Here is a 19,258-nt window from a genome sequence, read left to right on the forward strand (position 1 = left end):
TGCGGTGAGCAAATAATTAAAGCGCGGAGTAATCAATAAACTTAGTTATTAACCTTAAATTTTCAAGCGCTAACAAAGGTTAAAATACTAGTGCGAACGTGTAAATCAATCATTAAAAAAAACTATTTTTTCCAATCTCTCTTTTTAATCTTTTAGTTAATTTTTCGTAATAAACAGTTATTGTTGAATTTTAAACATTTTGTCGTGCTCCTTATCTTTTATTTACCAAAACCGAATCGATCCAAAAGTCTAATTCTATTTTAGAATTAACTAACTTTTCATTTAATTGCGCGAGCGTGCTCGATGTTTCAGTCCGTTGAGCTACGGTATAAAGTAATGGCAGTACTACGTATGCAAACGTCATACCCTTCTATCTCTTAGCTCAGTGTCATCCGCCTACTGGGAGCGCACAGTATGCCCTCTTACAAGAACGCGCCCAGATGGAGGGATACACAGTCTACGCCCCTCTCTACCGCCACTAGTCTATAAAAAAGCTCTCGCAAGCTATATTTCGTTACAGGTTTCGATTCTTTCGTTTAATTCGATTATTTCTTGGGAGAGATTTGAGTTTTGGGTTTCTAATTGCGATACTTTTTCAACGGCTTAATTTTTTTCCTTAAAAATTTCTTCCAAATTTAATTCAATTTCTTCGATAGTCGCCGATAATTGCTTGACCGTATCATCGCGGTAACGGACTTCGTTTTTCAATTTTGTAATTTCAATTTCGAATATTTGAATTTCATTTTCTAAACTGGCGTTTGAATTTTTCAAGACGTCATTAGCGTCTTCGACGTTTTTAACTCTTTCTCTTAATTTTAATATTTCTTCCTCGAGAGGGAATTCCAAAGGTTTGCCATTCTTTAATCTACATTAGTGAATTAAATTTAATTGGGATTTTGCGCCGCGTTATGAGGTTTCTACAGATTCGGCGTAATTTTGCTTAGTATACTTGAACCGTTTTTGTTCAAGAACACGTGACGTTAACACATATCACATAAACTCATGATAATACCAATAAATAGCAAACCAGGGTTCGTACAACCTTTGGAAAACGGATTTCCATGTTCTTTCCCTGAGTTTTCCAGGTTTTTCCCCCCCATACATGGAGTAATAACAATGAATGTTACTCAAACCTTAACCTGATTTCCCTAAATTTTACCAAGAAACGATATCTAATTTGTTAGGGAGAATGTATAAGTTGCCTAAGTATTCGCGCGCCATAGTCCCAGTCCCCCTTTCAAAATACAAGGGGGGGACGTAAAAGGAGGCCGGGCTATTTCGCCTCTCCTCAGTCGGAAAATGCGTAGTTTTCGTCATTCGCGTCACGCTGACGTGAGTTTTCAAGAACCAATGAGATGATGGCTGTAATTTAGAGGCGGCGGGGATTAACTCCGGACCTACTATACGTTTGGACTGGAGATAAAGCTGGAAATGTGGCGCGAATTTATACCTTCTCCCTAGTAAACTAGATATCACTTCTTGATTTTACTAAAAATTACTAAATTGAATTTTTCTGTAAACTATTCATTTCCCGGATTTCCCTGAATTTTACCAAAAATTTACCATATTGAGTTTCTTGTCAACTACTTATTTCCCTGATTTTTCCATGTTTTCCATATTTGTATGAACCCTGGCAAGCCCCCTGCCCCCCAAAAAAGGCTAGAAAAAACCGAGGGGCCATTCACTCATCGATCGTAATCGGTGTACACGCTGTAAGTTTACCAATACTAAAGGCATAATATTACCTTCCAATCCCCTTGACAAGTTGCCAGTGCTAAAACGATTACCCCTAATCAGTTCCCAGTACACCACTAATCAGATAGTGATTAACCCCTCGACAAAACCCAAAACCAAAACCAAAAGAATTTTGAGCAACATCTAACCTTGCCACATTATCTTCGAAAGTACTAAGAGTCATTTCCAATTTTCCGCAAATAATTTCCATAGCTTGATAAACATTACCATGCTTCTTATCAACACTACCACCAGCGGCGGCGGTAGCAACATCAGCAGCAATTACGTAATCTCCGCACGCGTTATCGACAACATCTTCGGGAACCGAAACCGCAACCGCACCTTCCATCTCATCCAATTCCTTATTGATATTGGCGAGACTTCGCAGACTTTCTTGGAAAAAAGCCTTCAACCCTTCCATTTTGCGCAAACTTTCGTTTAAAGGCACTGAATATTGTAGATCCTGATAAGTCTTCATCTTATTTTCGACCGAAGCGATTTTACCATCCACTAATTTGCGCATTTCGGTTAAAGCATTGTTTTTGGTGGATAACTCGCTTAATAAATAGTCTAAAACGCTTGAATCTGGAATTTTGTTATTCATACGATGAGAAATACGTCCGGTACTCATTCTACTTTGCAAATACGCTCGAACACGGTTCATACTGGCTTGTAACGCGTTAATGTAGTTATTTTTCTCGACTATCGACGACAGACAGGCGCTAATCTCGTCCTCTAACTTCGTAATCGCGTCATCTTTACCACGGATCGTGTCCAATAAGGTCGCGTTACTTCCCGATACGTCATCGTGACTTTCTTTCAAACGATTTAATTCCGATTTAAGTTTATCTCGTTGAGATTCTAATTCTGCAACGTAATTAGCGGATTCTTTCATGTCCAGAGGTAATTGATTAGGGATTACGGGGTTTATTTTACTTTTAAGGTCATTGGTGGACTGTTCTATTAAGGTATAAGAATCGATTTGGGATTGAAGTTCAACGGCTTTCGATTCGTTAACGCGTATCGATTCTTTTAAAGTAACGATATCCGATTGTAAGTCCGAAATAGTTTGACGTAGGTGTTGGCTTTCGGTTTCGATTGGTCTGATTAAAGGTTAAAAACAACGGAAATGCATGCATAAGTAAAATAAATTAATTAAGACTTATTGAGAGGCGAAATAGCCCGGCCTCCCTTGTATTTTGAAAGGGGACAAGGGCTATGACGTACTAATACTTCGGCATCTTATAGCTTCTCCCTAGTAAACTAGATATCGCTTCTTGGTATAATGTTAAAAAATAAAAACAAACTTACGTTTCGGCATCGTCGCTCGAAGACTTCGTAATCCTCAGTGATTCCAACTCATTTTGGCTCGATTCCAGTTTAACATTGGAGTCCGCGAGTTCATTATTCAATTGAGCAAATTCTTCGGTTGATAATTGTAATTGGTTCAACATTTCTTGAAGTTCCTTGGCGTGAAGTTGTTCTTGGTAACGATGTTCATCTTCAAGTTTCAATTGTTGGGTGTCCCGCAGTTTTTGGTTGTTTTGTTCAATTTGGGCAGTAAGGGACGATATTTGTTCCTCAAAATCGTGAGTCTTTTGTACCTGGGTTAACGAATATTGCTCAAGTTGAGTTTGAAGAAGCTTCAAACTCAGTTCTTTTTGTTCTAGTTCGTCTTGAAAGTGAGCGGTTTCGGATTCGTATTTATTTCGGAGGTTATTGATGACGGCTTCACGTTCGTTTGATTCTTGTTGAACTGCTTCCAATTTAGTTGCACGACTGCTAAGTTCAACTTCAAGTTTATTCACTTGTTCTTTCAATAACTGAGCTCTTTCCATCGATTCCTCCAATTCGTGTTCTTTTTCGTTGAGTTTGGTTCTGAATTCCGATGTTCCCGATTCCAACTTATCTCGATGAGATTTAACACTGGACTCCAAACTCTCTTTTTGAACTTCAAATTGAGCTCGAACTGAGTGAATTTGAAGTTGATTCTCCTCTTTTAAACGTCTGAAAAGAAAACATTAGGAAACCATTTAAATAATTAAATATGAATTAAATAAAAAATAAAGCACAGGGAGCCCAGCCAAAAATTTAAATTCCCTATAGGGAAAATACAAAATAGGATTTTTTTATTTCAGGAATTATAGGATTTTATAGTGTTTTTTAAAGGAAAAATAGGATTTTTGTTTTATTTCAGGAATTATAGGATTTTATAGGAGAAAAAAAACCGTGTGTTTTTATAGGAAAATATAGGACTAAAAAACACGCTAATATATAATACTATTTTGGCTTAAACTATGCAGAAAAAACCTAAAGTAAAATAACAAATTGGATTTTACTTTGAAAATTCAGAGGAACTTAAATGGAACAAGTTCAAAACAAAAATATAGGATTTCATAGGAATTATAGGACTTAAAACTTACAATATTTCCTAGTTTTTCTCCTCAACTGTGGCAGTTGACGTCTCCAATTTATTCAAAATTTCCAGATACTTATTTTTCAAATCAGTCATTAATTTTTCCATATTTTCCAAACCTGTAAAAAATTCAATTAAAATTAAAATAAATTAAATCCAATTAAAAACGTAGCAATATTTAGAGAGTAGAGATGAAGACCCTTACATTTAGATTTCTCACTGTTTTCCTTCATTAAAACCTGTTTTTCTTTTGAGAGGGATCTTTGAGCAAGAAATTTGAAATAAATTAAATTATTACAAAACCTTTAAAACCTATTTTTGAATTCCTTGACTACCCAAAAAAGTGTAAAACCCATTTCTCAAATTCCCCGACTTCCCAAAGACCTTTAAAACCCACTTTTAAATTCCCTGACTTCCCAAAGACCTTTAAAACCCACTTTTAAATTCCCTGACTGCCCAAAGACCTTAAAAGCCCATCTATAATATTCCCTGACTATCCAAAAACCTTCAAAAACCCATTTTTAAATTCCCTGACAACCCAAAAACCTTTAAAAAACCCACTTTTAAATTTCCTGACTACCCAAAAACCTCAGAACCCATTATTAAACTCCCTGACTACACAAAAACATTTCAACCCCATTTTTAAACTCCCTGAAATTCTCCCTGACCCTTGTCCCAACCCTAGATCATTAAATATTAAAGAACAAACCAAAACCTACACATTTAAGGCTTTTTCTTTCTCAAAAGCAGCCTTCAATGACTCCAAAGCGGAAAGCTGATGTTGGGCCTGATTAAACTTGATTTTAAACTCATTCATTTGTTTCTCAGCCTCGGCAATCTGTTGATAATGCTGTTTCAACTCTTCCCTTAACGCATTCTCCTTTTCCTTGAACTTCATCTCTAATGAGCTTTTAGCAGCTTCAAATTTGTGATGTTGGCACTCCATGATATTCTTGCTCATATGATGAAGTTTGTTCTCCAACATTTGAATTTTATCTTCAGCTTGCTTTTTCTCCGTTAAAACTTTATCCAACCGATTTTCGCTTGTTTGTCTCCCTTTAGAAGGAGTTCCTATTTTCTCCGGGAAGGCAGCTTCATTGTTTGACGCAGTTTCAAGCAGGGTGACCACAACAAAGCCTTGAAAAAAATATAGGAAAATAGGAAATTTTCAATTGATTTATAGGAAAATATAGGAGATGTTTCATTAAAAAAATAGGAAAATATAGGATATTTGCCATTGAAAAAATAGGAAAATATAGGATATTTGCCATTGAAAAAATAGGAAAATAAAGGATATTTGCCATTGAAAAAATAGGAAAATAAAGGATATTTGCCATTGAAAAAATAGGAAAATATAGGATATTTGCCATTGAAAAAATAGGAAAATATAGGATATTTGCCATTGAAAAAATAGGAAAATATAGGATATTTGCCATTGAAAAAATAGGAAAATATAGGTTTCAAGTGATTTGGAATTAATAAGACAGGATTTTCAAAACAAACTGAAACACTAATAAACAATTCAATTTAAAAAGATAAAATAAAATTCGTTAGCCAGATACCTCATCGAAATGGCACCCGGGGGCCGAGATAATGTGCGCCCGCTTAAGTCAGGAAAAAAAAGAACAGCAAATGTTGCTAAGGCTTGCTTAATTACTCGGTCCCTGTTTGTCGTAGCCCTTATTTTTTAGTATGGTTGGATGGGGGACAAATTGGACTATAATATACTCAAAAGACATCCCCGTATCTCTAGTAGAAACAGAGTTATGAGCCTCCAAAGTTGGGTGTAATGCTATTCCTATGGAGTGTATGTTTTTGAACATTTTTCTCAATTACTCGGCAAATTTTTACTCGATCCCCAAGTTTTTAGTATGGTTGGATGGGGAACTCAATGCGCCCCAACAACCCTTGTGCTCGAGAGCCAGTGCCCCTCGGCCTCCCCTTTAATCTGGCCCTGACTAAACTAAAACCACCATCTGAAGCAGACGACAAGATTTTTTTAACTCTATTTTTTCCCGTTTCCCCATACATTTTTCATGGAGTAATTTTATCGTAGTGAGAATTATGTTTCCTGAAAAGTGCCTTACATTGCAGCTAATAGCTCCATGGTGGCAGGCTGGCAGCCTGGATTACTATTACAAGCTAAACGTTAGCTTGTATTATTAATCCTTGGTGGCAGAAATGTAAAACTGCATTCATGTCTGTCACACTTCAAAATTTTTGAGTGACATCTACTAAAAACAACAGTGAGCGCGCGCAAAATGTGAAAAGATTTCGAAAAATAGGAAAATATAGGAAAATTGTCTAAATTATAGAAACTTATAGGAAGGTATCGAAAAAATAGGAAAAATTATAAAATATAGGAATTGTGGTCACCCTGAGTTTGGGACTTCAATTTGGCTTTTTCAGCTTTTAGAGTTTTATTTTCAATTTGAAGTTGATCAACATGTTTACGTAGTTGAAAAACTTCAGTAGAAACCATGCTTTTAGTTTCGTCTACTGGGGTGCATTGGTTTTGGTCTAATTTCACTGAATGGGTGCTTCTTTCAAGTTGGTTTTCGAGTTTAAGTTTTGATTCTCTTTGGTTAAGGTCCTGTTTTAATTTGGCTAATTGCGTTTGACATTCATCGTAATTATCACGGGATGTAGCCAGTTCCCGAGTTAATTGGTTTAGTTCGTCTTTATGGGAGTCATTCTATAATGAATTTAACGTAACGTGACTCCGTTAGAAGTTCTAGGTCCTATTAACTTTAGGCCTAATATTGAGGCATTTAGAACTAAAATTTAGATTGGTTTTAGATAGAATAATGTAGGGGGGGGGGAGCCATTTAATATTTTTCAGCCCGATATTAATTAACATTAGGCCTAACATTGATTAATTAATTAATTCAGAACTAAAATCTGTAGATTGGCTGTAACGGAAAAGTAACCAATCTACAGAATAGGGACTTGGCAGTACTACGTCACGCAACCTCAGGCTACCTTCCATAGGGACTTGGCAATTCAGGCTTAACTCCGCCCCCAGCGCCATTATGGTATGGTTTTTTAACAGAATGAAAGCTACATAAGCCCCTCCTCCTGGTATGTTTTTTAGCACTAGTGGAAGGTAGCCTGACGTTGCATGACGTAGTACTGCCAGGTCCCTATTAGTGCTAAAAAACTTACCAGGAGGAGGGGCTTATGTAGCTTTCATTCTGTTAAAAAAACATACCATAATGGCGCTGGGGGCGGAGTTAAGCCCGAATTGCCAAGTCCCTATTCAGAATTTCATGTTTAAAGTTAATGTTTAAACAAATAAGAACTGTATAGTCTAATTATTTAATACAGATTCAATAATTCTAAAGAAATAACAGCTTTAAAATAAACGGAACAATAGAGTAGTGGCACTACATGTTAATTTCTCATAGGAGATAACGTAGCCAAGGGCAGGGAGGTGCCATTACTCTATAGGAAACTAGCGTCTTCTGTAATAGGGCAATGAACGATTTCTACTTCTATTAAACTAAATCCAGCTGTGGCTTGTCAATAAGTAAGGGATATTATAAAAAGAGCTTACCTTTTGTTTGTGTTTCTGAACCACTTGTTCAAGCTGATCCGGTAGTTGGCGTTTCTGTTGATTAATTTTAATCAACTTTCCGCATTGTTCTTCTAAAGCGTTTATTTTTTGCAAAGCTGGGCCAGGTAGGCCTTGCTTCCACTCTGAGGCAGACCAGTCCATCTTAAGCCTATTTTAAAAATTAATTGGTGATTGGTATAATTAAAACATTAAATCTTAATTAAAACTCATTACAAACGCGGTTGGTCAAACAGTACTTCAAATAGTGGTTAAAATTTAGGTCTAATTATAACATTAAGTAAATATATTTACCTCTGAGCAACAAAACTTAAACTATTTTAAGTAGTTATCATAAATCTCAACGCTTTAATGATTAACTAATCAATTTAATCGCGATTAACCGTTCAGAACCTTGTCAGGGAATGATTTCATCCAGCGCGCAACGACAGTATGACACAAAGAGCCGTTTGAATTTTGAAGTTTAAAAAACAAAGATCACGTGGGTTTGAACTAGCCAATAAGAGCTCACTTAAGGAAAAAAACATTTAGAGACAGGCTTGGAAATAAGCTTTATTTCTGAACTAGTCCTCCGGACCAGTGACCCCTGATGTCTTAAATATGAAACTGGTCCCGGGACCAGTGACCCTTCCCCTATTTAATTTTCTACTGGTCTCAGGACTTGTGGTCGTTCTCTCTTCTAAAAAATCTCTCTCGGCTTAGGGTTGTATACACGACTGCACTCCTGGAGTCGAAATTTATGTTAAAATGAAAATAATTAAAGAGGTCCCCATATCAATTTTTAATAAGAGTAGGAATTAATAAACTAGTCACTGGGACCAGTGACCCTCACGTTTTGAATAAAAAAAGTGGTCCAAGCTATTAATGAACTGGTTTTTTGACCTGTAAACCTGTCTTATTTCCTAGCCTGTTTAGAGAGCTGGAAACCATCAGAAACCGACATTAGCCGTTTTCTTTTTTTATTCAAAATTAAGACCCTCATGCTATTATTATCCCCGATGTAATTAAATTATAAATATTTAAATATATATATATAAATCAATTGATAAATGTGACATTTTGACAGAACAGATGCTTTTAATATTGTATAAAATGAGGACACATGTTGTTAGGTTTAATATTCTATTGATCGAAATTGTGATATAAAAGGGTTGTGTTCTCTGGGTTTTATATCACAACTGACAACAGAATCGTCCATTTCATACGAAAATAACTCTAAAAATGTTTCGTTTCGTCGTTATTAGCTTAATTTACGCCAGTGTGGGAAATAAGGCACTTTCACAGGCCAATGGCCAGTTTAAAAATTACCTGGGCCAGTTTAAAAATTAAACGCTTTGGGGTCTACTGGCCCTGGTGGCCACTTAATTAATTCAAAGTTTTCCCCTCAAGATTTTGGATCATTAAATAAATACTATGTTAATCCCTAAGATTGTCTCGTCTTTGCTTCTATGCTGTTTGCTTGCTTGGCCTGAATTGTGTATGTGGGAGTGGGATTATGGGTGGGTTTCGTATGTCTGTCTACGCTCTACACAGTGTAGAATCTGTAGATGAAGTGATTTTTGCAGTTAGCTTAAGCATGGCTAAAGGGAAGATAATCTCTCGGTAGTCTTGTTTGGGTCTGGTCTCTAGGGAAAGGCAGCCTGCTGCCTTTGATTGTATTAGAGTCTATGGGAAGATAGCAATGGAGTGTCAACTCCCTCCCTACGGGCCGAATTTTTTAATTTAGCATTACTCAATAAAGACTTATAGTTCTTAATTTAAGACTCCAATATTTTTAAATACCCATAACTATAAAAACTAACCTACTAAGCCTACGCCCAAGCAAATATTGTCCAGAATAGATAATTTGGCCCTAAATTTCGAAAGCCTGATTTTTGAGGCTAAAAGTGGTAGGTGGCACCGTGGCCGGTTTTTTAATTAACATACCTAGAATCTACTGGCCACAGGTCCAGTTTTAAAAAAATCCTTATTTCCCACACTGTCAATGATGATGGCTGACTTGGAATCAGGCTAGGAAATAAGACAGGTTTACAGGTCAAAAACCAGTTTATTAATAGCTTGGACCACTTTTTTTATTCAAAACGCGAGGGTCACTGGTCCCAATGACCAGTTTATTAATTCCTACTTTCATTAAAAATTGATATGTGGACCTCTTTAATTATTTTCATTTTAACATAAATTTCGACTCCAGGAGTCCAGTTGTGTATACAACCCTAAGCCGAGAGAGATTTTTTTAGAAGAGAGAACAACCACAAGTCCTGGGACCAGTAGAAAAATAAATTGGGGAAGGGTCACTGGTCCCGGGACCAGTTTCACATTTAAGACATCAGGGGTCACTGGTCCGAAGGACTAGTTCAGAAATAAACCTTATTTCCAAGCCTGTGATGGACGGCTGACTTGGAATCAGGAATCCAGGATAAGGATTTTTTTAAAACTGGACGTCGGGCCAGCAACCCCCCCCATGGTCTGGAATAAATAAACTGGTCCATGACCATTAACCAGAGTGCATCGTCTGCTAAACTTTTGAAGTGGATAATTAAAATAGTTGAGATAATGTCTGGAGTCTGGTTACCCTTGAATTTTATTAGTGGTCCCGTGGACCACTGACCCCCCTCCGATTTAATTTATAAACGGGTCCAGGCAATATTTAAACTGGTCATTTGCCCTGTGCCACCGCCTTATTTCCCACTCTGCTTGGAATTCTGGTTGCCATCTATATTTTCCATGGAGTAGTTTCACTAGAGTGAAAATGTTTTTATCCTTGAAGGAGTCTAATATTGTAGCTACGCCTACTGTAATAATACTCCATGGTGGAAAATAACTGATTGGCAAAAATTTTATTTTATAACGGCATCAGACTAGGGCTAGACATAACTACAATGTAAAAGCAGACGGCGTTCAGATTCACTACACGAACAAACCATTATTTTGCTTTTTAAGACTCTCAAACCTTAAACGTCCGGTTTTTCGGTATCTAAAAAACTTTGGACCCAACGCACCATCGATCTAAAAATATTTTTGCCGCCTTGATTTCAGCGAGACTAGCAGGCTAGCAGCGCGGTTGTTCTTTCCGGCTTAAGCCTACTTTTTAGTTTTGCTTTTGTTTCTTTGTCAGAATCTCGATTCTCAAAGTTAATTTTGCGTCAAAGTCACGATCTGGCAATTAACCGTTTAAACTTCAAAAACGAAAGCATTATATGGTAATGATACATCTAAGATAACTATATAAAATAATTGTTTATTCAATTTATTAAGTGTTATAACTTTTCTAGCAACAAGTTTTTAAGTTAAGCCTTTGTTAGCCCAAAATTGGGCGGGAACTGAGGACCAAAGACAAAGAACTTGACCAGAACGCGCGTCTTTAGTTAGTCAATAATAAGTGGCGAAGTTCCTGAAGAACTTTTAAAAATTGAACATTTTCAAAGTACAAGGAAGTGTTTTTTTTCTGTTAAAGACATTATTGAACTAAATTACATGTGGATTCACAACAGCTAGATCATTAATATTGTAAGTAAATTTTATTATTTCCACTTTTTAGAATTACATAAATTTACGTGGGGGTTTTAATTAAAAATATCATTACCTAACAATAATGATAAGTGTGACAAGAAAAATGCGTTCTATATTTGTTGTTAGTTTGGTGATAAGATTTTCGCAGACATAGATGGGGCTTAAAGATTAGCTTACTGTTGATAAAATCAATTGACAATTAAGCAATAGAGCAGTGGCGGTAGAGAGAGGTGTAGACTATGTATCCCTCCCTCTGGGCACGCTCTTGTAGGCGCCTAAGAGTTTGATGACACAGAAAGGTAGGTTGTTTGCATAGGTAGTACTGCCATTACTCTATCAGGGTTCATTCAAAACTGGAAAACCCGTAAAAATGTGTGGGAAAAAACCTGAAAAACTCAGGGGAATCAAAAGGTTTCTTCATCATCCACAAGATACTTGGTTTAGTTGCACTTATCTAGCCAAGACTGAACATCAAGGGTAATGCAACCAGAACCTTGAAAGTTAATATTTTCTTTCAATGGATGAATAGAAGTTATAATCCTCTAATGTCACTTGCAACTTTGGCAGTGCATGACATGACTTTCCCAAATGTCATTATGGGGAATCTATTCCGGTTTAGGGGAGCATACTAAAGCATAACCGGGTTTGCCTTAGTACCTGGAAGTCATGGAAAGTTTGGGATTTTGAAAATACGTGTGAAATGTTGGATAAAAGTTGGGGAATTTGAAAATTGTCCTAAAAGTTGGGGAATTTTGTCCTGGTTTCACTAATTTTCTTTTATTGGTTCTAGCATGTTTATAATTTCATCGTACTAGGCCTAGTCGTTTTTAAATTAATTGTTCTAACTGTTCCACGAACAAATTAAAACTGTTCCACGAACAAATAAAAACTGTTCCACGAACAAATTAAAACTGTTCCACGAACAAATTAAAACTGTTCCACGAACAAATAAAAACTGTTCCACGAACAAATAAAAACTGTTCCACGAATAAAAAAAACCGTTCCACGAACAAATAAAAACTGTTCCACGAACAAATAAAAACTGTTCCACGAACAAATAAAAACTGTTCCACGAACAAATAAAAACTGTTCCACGAACAAGTAAAACTGTTCCACGAACAAATATAAACTGTTCCACGAACAAATATAAACTGTTCCACGAACAAATAAAAACTGTTCAGCGAACATATAAAAACTGTTCCACGAACAAATAAAAACTGTTCCACGAACAATTGAAACTGTTCCACGAACAAGTAAAACTGTTCCACGAACAAGTAAAACTGTTCCACAAACAAGTAAAAACTGTTCCACGAACAAATATAAACTGTTCCACGAACAAATAAAAACTGTTCCACGAACAAATAAAAACTGTTCCCCGAACGGAACAAATAAAACTGTTCCACAAACAAACAAAACTGTTCCACAAACAAGTAAAACTTTTCAGCAAACAAGTAAAACTTTTCAGCAAACAAGTAAAACTTTTCAGCAAACAAGTAAAACTTTTCAGCAAACAAGTAAAACTTTTCAGCAAACAAATAAAACTTTTCAGCAAACAAATAAAACTGTTCTAGGAACAAATAAAACTGTTCTACGAACAAATAAAACTGTTCTACGAACAAATAAAACTGTTCCACGAACAAATAAAAACTGTTCCACGAACAAATAAAAACTGTTCCACGAACAAATAAAAACTGTTCCACGAACAAATAAAAACTGTTCCACGAACAAATAAAAACTGTTCCACGAACAAATAAAAACTGTTCCACGAACAAATAAAAACTGTTCTACAAACAAACAACTAAAACTGGAAAATCTATGAGGAAAAATTACTTGCCAAGGGAAAAGCCTTGAACCTGGAAAGTGAGGGAATTTGGAATAGGGCATGACACTTCCTGCTTCCATATTTGAGGGATGGTTTTGTCCAGTCCCCAACAACTAGTTTTAGCTCTTCTACATTATGACATTGGTAGCTTTTAAGGTCATACCAGAAGGGGTTGATAATAGAAGAAGGATGACACTGTATCATCTTAATACTTTAGTTATGTAACATGATTCTACCCAGGAGTCATGGTCCCTTTTTGTTTGCTCTCGTGCTCATCAAACTTCAGATGGGCATCGCACCGTGCTAGGGTGAATTCTATAACTGTTTGGTATTTACTAAATCCTCAGCAATCAATTAACCAACAAACCTTGATTGTCTTGACGTGCTGTAACAAAAATTAACACACAAGCGCATGCATTCGCCTTGGCAAATAGTTAAGCAGCGCTAATAGATATAGTAATGATGAGGAATTAACTATTTACATGGCGTATGCGATTCGGTTTAGCAATTAACCTTGCTATAATAAATGTTGGTTAGGAAGAATCATGTTACAATTACCCCGCTTTGTGGTGTTACACTTTTCTCGAAGAGAAGTATTATATACTCAATTTTATCAACTCAAAATTTTCCATTACCAAAACTGGAAATTACAAAACTTGTAGGCCTATAGAGAAACTGTAATGTCTTATATTTGTCCAAGTTACACAGTACCGTTAAATACACAAGTATATATCGTAAGACTCTTTAATTTACAACTTTCTAAAGGAAAGGACTTGTAGGATAGAATTATCTTTTTGTTCGAAATAACATATAAAATAGTAGGTCTATTTCAAATGGTACTTTTTGTCTATTTTCAATATTAAATAAGATAACGGGCAATTAAGTTTACTTTCTGGATTCTACGCGTTAGACAGCGCTGGATAGAAGACATTTGGGTAAAAATTCTATTGGACGATAGTTGGTGGTAGCATGAATAGATTTAATTTTAGAAGTAGGAATGGAGATTGGAGAACAGATTAATTTGGGCACGCGTCGCCCGGATCCCCTTCCAAGGGACGGAGGGGGGGTTATGAAAGAAGAGGCGGGTCATAGCTACAGAGGTAAAAAGGGATTGCGTATTTTTCGCCGTCCCCTTCAGCAACGTCATCAAAACGTAGTTTAAGTCAGCCAATAAGATAGTTTAAATTTTTCGTTACGTGTTGGAGGGAGGGGCTCTACACAGGGCTGAGTCGGACTGAAGTAAATACTAACCGTTCTCCATTCCTACTTCTGAAATTAAATCTATCCCTGGTATTACTAAGTCTTTGACAGCGCCTCACCAGGCGTCGGCGTCGCTTTACCCAGAATCTATGATCTACTCAATCACTTCAAAATTACAAGCTCCAGTGTGTAAACAGTGACAAACTTATGGAACAAATCTAATTATAAATTACTGTAAAACTAAAACTAATTCGAGTTTAAATTTCCACCCTTAAAAGACCGAACTCTCTTAGTTCCAATTTGAAATGTGTAGGTCTTTGGAATTTTGGAGTAAAACATTCTACAATATACCTTTCCTTTAAAGATATGTCCCTATATAAAAAATAATGATAAAAAGCTCTCAGTTAAGATTAAGTGTATAAGGTGGGGGCGGGAAGGGGGTAAGGAGAAGAAATAGGAAATTCTAAAAGAGGAATTCAGTTATGTTTTCCTAAGAAGAACAGTACTGGAGGAGAATGGGACTTGGGAACTTCCCCTAAGTTAATATTTCCGTTACGAAAGATAGCTTACCTTAGGACGAAGTGCGTGACTAGGTTCAATCGATTACCCAGGGTCATTTAGGAATAAAAGAGAGACTGGGACGATTTAGACACTAGTTAGACATAGTTATATGGACTGATATAGTTTAGGATCACCTCTGTTTTTATGTGCTGGAAGCGTATTTTATGCATAGAGATTCAAGAGGAACTGTTGAGAGTCAGTTTTTGTGACGGTTTTAAGGCATTCACCCCTTCGCATGTGTGATGGGGTGAAAGACTAGTGGCGCCCCTACACGTAGCGAAGGTAAACTAAAAATACGTTTTCAAAAATCAAGAAATTGCAACTTGGATTTCCGCGCTTTAGTTTTTATATTTAATAACTCCTTCGCTCGTCGATAGGGGGGCGCCATCAGTCTAAATATGTTTTCATCGAATTTTGTTCTCAAGATTTTTTTTTAAAAAACTGCTCAGTTTTAAATCAAGTAATTTAGAATTGGATGCAGTTGTAGTTAAATACTTCTGTAAAGATTGTTTAGTGATTAATTACACTGAGCTCAGTAGCTTACTCTTATTTTGGGGGTTTTTACCAATTTTATGTTTCCTCTTTTTTGTCACGACAAAGTTCATACTTCCACTTCCGAATTGAAATTGTAGTCGTTGCGTCCTTTCAGTAATTTCATTCTTTATTGTTCAGCTGAGAGAAAAAATTAATAAAATATTGTGATGTAGGGAAGTCTCTAAAATTGAATAGTTGTAGCTTCAGTTTTGCCGTTTGTAACAAAATTGAGTCAATACAAGGGTAAAATGAAAGAATTAATGTTTTATTTTGCTATGGCTACATGAATTCATGTCTTATGATGCTATGGCTGCAGGAATTCATGGGTTTTTTTGGGGGGGAGGGGTTTCGGTATGGCTGCATTAAGTCATGGTTTTCTTTTTCGTTTCGAATGTAAACAATTAATAATAGCCATTAGTTCTTATATGGTTTTTAGGTAAGGCTCATTTGAAATAGAGCGAGAACCCCCAACGTATAAATGACGGATTCTGTATTTGAGATGGGCCGATACCAGTTTAAACCGATACCGATATGATCCGATACTTGGGAAACCGATACGTACCGATACCGATATTTTACCCGATCCTTCGATTAAACCGATATCAAACCGATACCGATATAGTATCGGTATCGGCCCATCTCTATAGATGATTCTCGATCCAATTTCGGTAATTGAAACTATAAAACCCATTTTAGACACTAGTTACGTTATCCAAAAATAGATGAAAAACTGTGCTGTCTCAGAGTTTAGGTCTTATGGCACCATCTACTCTCAACATAAGTATTTATTTTCATCAAAAAATATCGGGTAGAAATATCGGTTCATTTTTAACCGATACCGATATATCGGTTAAAGCCAAATATCGGTACCGATACCGATATGGTATCGGTATCGGCCCATCTCTATTCTGTATAGCCAAGAAATTCAGTGAAGTTTGTTACTCGCTTTTGAGAATCCTGAAACGTCAACGTATCCAGCATTTTCCCATACGAACGTCGTATTGAATAATTCAAAATGGAGCTGGCCAAACTGCCTATGATTTCGTTGCAACGTCAAGCCCTGACTAATTTCGCCTCGTCAGTTTGGATAAAGGCAAATAAACAATTCTTACGATCCGATCTGGAGGCCGAGCCATTGAACGACCAAGCAATTGCCGAGCTGAAGCGTTCCAACATACCAACACTTTTTAAAGAAATGACCATGATGATATTGACTGATGTAGGACAAGAAATAATTAAGTGGCTTAACGAAATTGAAGACGACGTCAACGACACCACCTTGGAGCACCAAGTCTCCAATTTGAGTTGGACGGTTGAAGGACCATTAAATCGACCCAAGATGGTCAGATTACTGCTAGAGAATCAAAGTGACCTTGATTTGTCATTCAGTTTTAAAGTGGCATGCGAATACTGTTTGGAGGATAAAATTAGGGAACTATGGCCACGAATCAGAGAAGAACGGGAGTTAAAAGATCTCGATGATGAAAATGCGTTGGTAAAATACTGGATTTGTAAACTAGACGAACACTTGCAAAACGTATTGTTTACCCGTCTAGACTTGGTGTTAAATTTTTATGGAAGGTCTATTGATGTAGGATGTTTACTTAAGGTTGTTTTTAGTCGTCGTTATACTATTGAAACAGTTAAATTTCTATTTAATAGTTTAAGTGATGCAGATAAAAATGAGGCCTTGAATGTTTTCAAATCATTTCATGTAAAAAAATATTTGCTCTGCGACGAATCGGTTTTTGCTTATTTGTTAAGTCAATTAAATTTTATGGAAATGCGCGAGATCATGCCTTGGTGCCTTATCCTAATGTTAAGGACAACTTTGAATTACTTTGCATGGCAAAATACCGAGTTTGTAAAGGCATTTGACCAGCACTTAAGCGAGATGGAAGACACAGTGAATGCTTCAAATGGCAATGATTTGTTAGAGCTAGCTGATGGATCATTGGGGTTTTTCAAACGTTACAACTCTAGGATTTTGTTCAGACATTATTGGACCAGATTCACTAAAAAAGAGTTAATAAAAGTTTCTTCATTGTTGCCTCGCATCTTTTATCAACTGTGTCGCAACGAAGACGATGTTTCCATTAAAATGGTAATTGAAAGCGTTGGACCCAAGGGTTACCCCAAGGACCTAAATCATCGTTATAGAATTGTCTACTCGTTGGCTAAACACGACTTGAATATTTTGAAATATTACCTCGCTCGTGCCCTTTACAGCAAGAATGTAGCTGAAAACCTAATTAAGGCATCAGAGTATGATCGTCGCTTAGTTCCTTTTAAGGATATTATTGCTGAGATTTTTCCGCATTGGAATCTCAACCGCTTTGATTAGATTGTTAAACTGTTACAATCAGTATAAAATTACTTAAAATTTTGTGTTTTGCAAAGTATTTTCCCAAATTAATGCGTTTTGGTTTTCTAAACACGTTTTCATCGAATTTTGTTCTGAAGGATTTTTTTCCAAAATTGCTCAGTTTTAAATAAGTAATGCATTTGTAGTTAGATACTTACGTAAAAATTGTTTAAAGAATAATTACACTGAGTAATATAAGTCTTTTATTTTCAAATATTTACCAATTTAATGTTTACTTTTTGGTCACAATAAACGTTTTCCCATCTAAATTCATACGCAAGAATTTTAATTATTTAGAGTACTTCAGAATTGCAATTGTAGTTGTTACATTCTTTCAATCATTTTATTCTGAAGCCTTGGTGTGACGTCACCCATGCTATTTGCCCTTAGAACCAAACATGGCCGCCCTCTAACAAAGCTAAGTCTGTGACGTTTTACCTAGCCACTGACGTCACAACTGAGATAGCTTTATATTGTAGCTTACTATTTAAAAATGCCCCGGTGTATTATGGTTCCTATAAATATATTCTAAATTCGGCTGGGGGATTCTACCAGGAGCGAAGGAACGCGGCGTTGACCCTGGCCCGCCATTTTAAAATATGGCGGAGGTCATATAGAGTGCTGTTAATATGAATATTTCCAAGTCATTTAACCAGGGGTCTTTATCATCTTGTTTTTAAATCCTACTGTAGCTCCATCTTCCGTTCAAACATAACCCACTCGATCACGCGCTCCCGGACGCTGCGCTGCTAGCGCGAGCAGCTTGCGTCGTGACGCGCGTGATATTCAAACTTAAGCCTAATTAAAACACACCGTCGCCATTATAATTAACCATTTTTTGTCGCTGGGACTGGAATGAATTAATTTTGAGCAGAGTTTGTTCGGTAAGTGCTTGTCGTATGAGCGTTAAAAACATTCTGAGCTTCGCTATTTTAGTGTTACAAATGTGATTAGTTATCAGTATAGTGAAACTGAAGTATTGTCCGAGGAATGGCTTAACAAGCTTAGCCCTAGCTTATGATAAAATCGGTAATATGCAAGGCGGCCGATATTCTGATTTTTTTTTTGCTGTAGGATGTCTTATGGCTGCATTAAGTCATGGTTTTCTTTTTCGTTTCGGATGTAAACAATTAATAATAGCCATTAGTTCTTGTATGGTTTTTAGGTTAGTCGCATTTGAAAAACAGCGAGAAGCCACAACGTATAAATTACAGATTCTGAAAAGCCACGAAATTCAGTGAAGTTTATTACTCGCATTTGAGAATCCTTAAACGTCGACGCATCCATACGAAAGTCGTACTGAATAATTCAAAATGGAGCTGGCCAAACTGCCTATGATTTCTTTGCAACGTCAAGCCCTGACTAATTTCGCCTCGTCAGTTTGGGTTAAGGCAAATAAAGAATCCTTACGATCTTTTCTGGATAAATTTAAGTTCGACGGCGCCTTTGCGGAGAACTTTGTCTTGAACCGCTACTGTCTGGAGGCCAAGGCATTGAACGACCAAGCAATTGTCTATCTAAAGCGCTCCAACGTACCAACAC

General features: G+C 36.5%; 4 protein-coding genes across 4 annotated transcripts; 1 reads left to right on the plus strand and 3 right to left on the minus strand.

The window, feature by feature from the left end:
- Positions 1-207: 207 nt before the first annotated feature.
- On the minus strand, positions 208-4,132 carry LOC149705374 (uncharacterized). The gene is made up of 4 exons (XM_089865678.1): positions 4,074-4,132; positions 3,046-3,741; positions 1,884-2,837; positions 208-865 (listed from the first exon to the last, which is right to left on the minus strand). The coding sequence occupies exons 1-4, from the start codon at positions 4,130-4,132 to the stop codon at positions 604-606; spliced, it is 1,971 nt and encodes a 656-aa protein (XP_089721804.1). The 3' UTR covers positions 208-603.
- On the minus strand, positions 3,602-5,257 carry LOC149705375 (uncharacterized). Its single transcript, XM_089865532.1, has 4 exons — positions 4,870-5,257; positions 4,356-4,411; positions 4,158-4,269; positions 3,602-3,741 (listed from the first exon to the last, which is right to left on the minus strand). The coding sequence occupies exons 1-3, from the start codon at positions 5,133-5,135 to the stop codon at positions 4,166-4,168; spliced, it is 426 nt and encodes a 141-aa protein (XP_089721658.1). The 5' UTR covers positions 5,136-5,257; the 3' UTR covers positions 3,602-3,741; positions 4,158-4,165.
- A 1,232-nt stretch (positions 5,258-6,489) lies between these two features.
- LOC149705376 (uncharacterized) lies at positions 6,490-7,868 on the minus strand. Its single transcript, XM_089865679.1, has 2 exons — positions 7,707-7,868; positions 6,490-6,845 (listed from the first exon to the last, which is right to left on the minus strand). The coding sequence occupies exons 1-2, from the start codon at positions 7,866-7,868 to the stop codon at positions 6,501-6,503; spliced, it is 507 nt and encodes a 168-aa protein (XP_089721805.1). The 3' UTR covers positions 6,490-6,500.
- Positions 7,869-10,699: 2,831 nt separating this feature from the next.
- Positions 10,700-17,905, plus strand: LOC149705377 (uncharacterized). The gene is made up of 3 exons (XM_089865534.1): positions 10,700-10,924; positions 10,997-11,231; positions 16,305-17,905. The coding sequence occupies exon 3, from the start codon at positions 16,367-16,369 to the stop codon at positions 17,693-17,695; it is 1,329 nt and encodes a 442-aa protein (XP_089721660.1). The 5' UTR covers positions 10,700-10,924; positions 10,997-11,231; positions 16,305-16,366; the 3' UTR covers positions 17,696-17,905.
- The last annotated feature ends 1,353 nt before the right edge of the window (positions 17,906-19,258 follow it).

This window comes from Phalangium opilio, unplaced genomic scaffold, assembly GCF_054372755.1.
Source record: "Phalangium opilio isolate 3A_F unplaced genomic scaffold, DU_Popi_V2 ptg000014l_1, whole genome shotgun sequence".
Lineage (NCBI taxonomy): Eukaryota > Metazoa > Arthropoda > Arachnida > Opiliones > Phalangiidae > Phalangium > Phalangium opilio.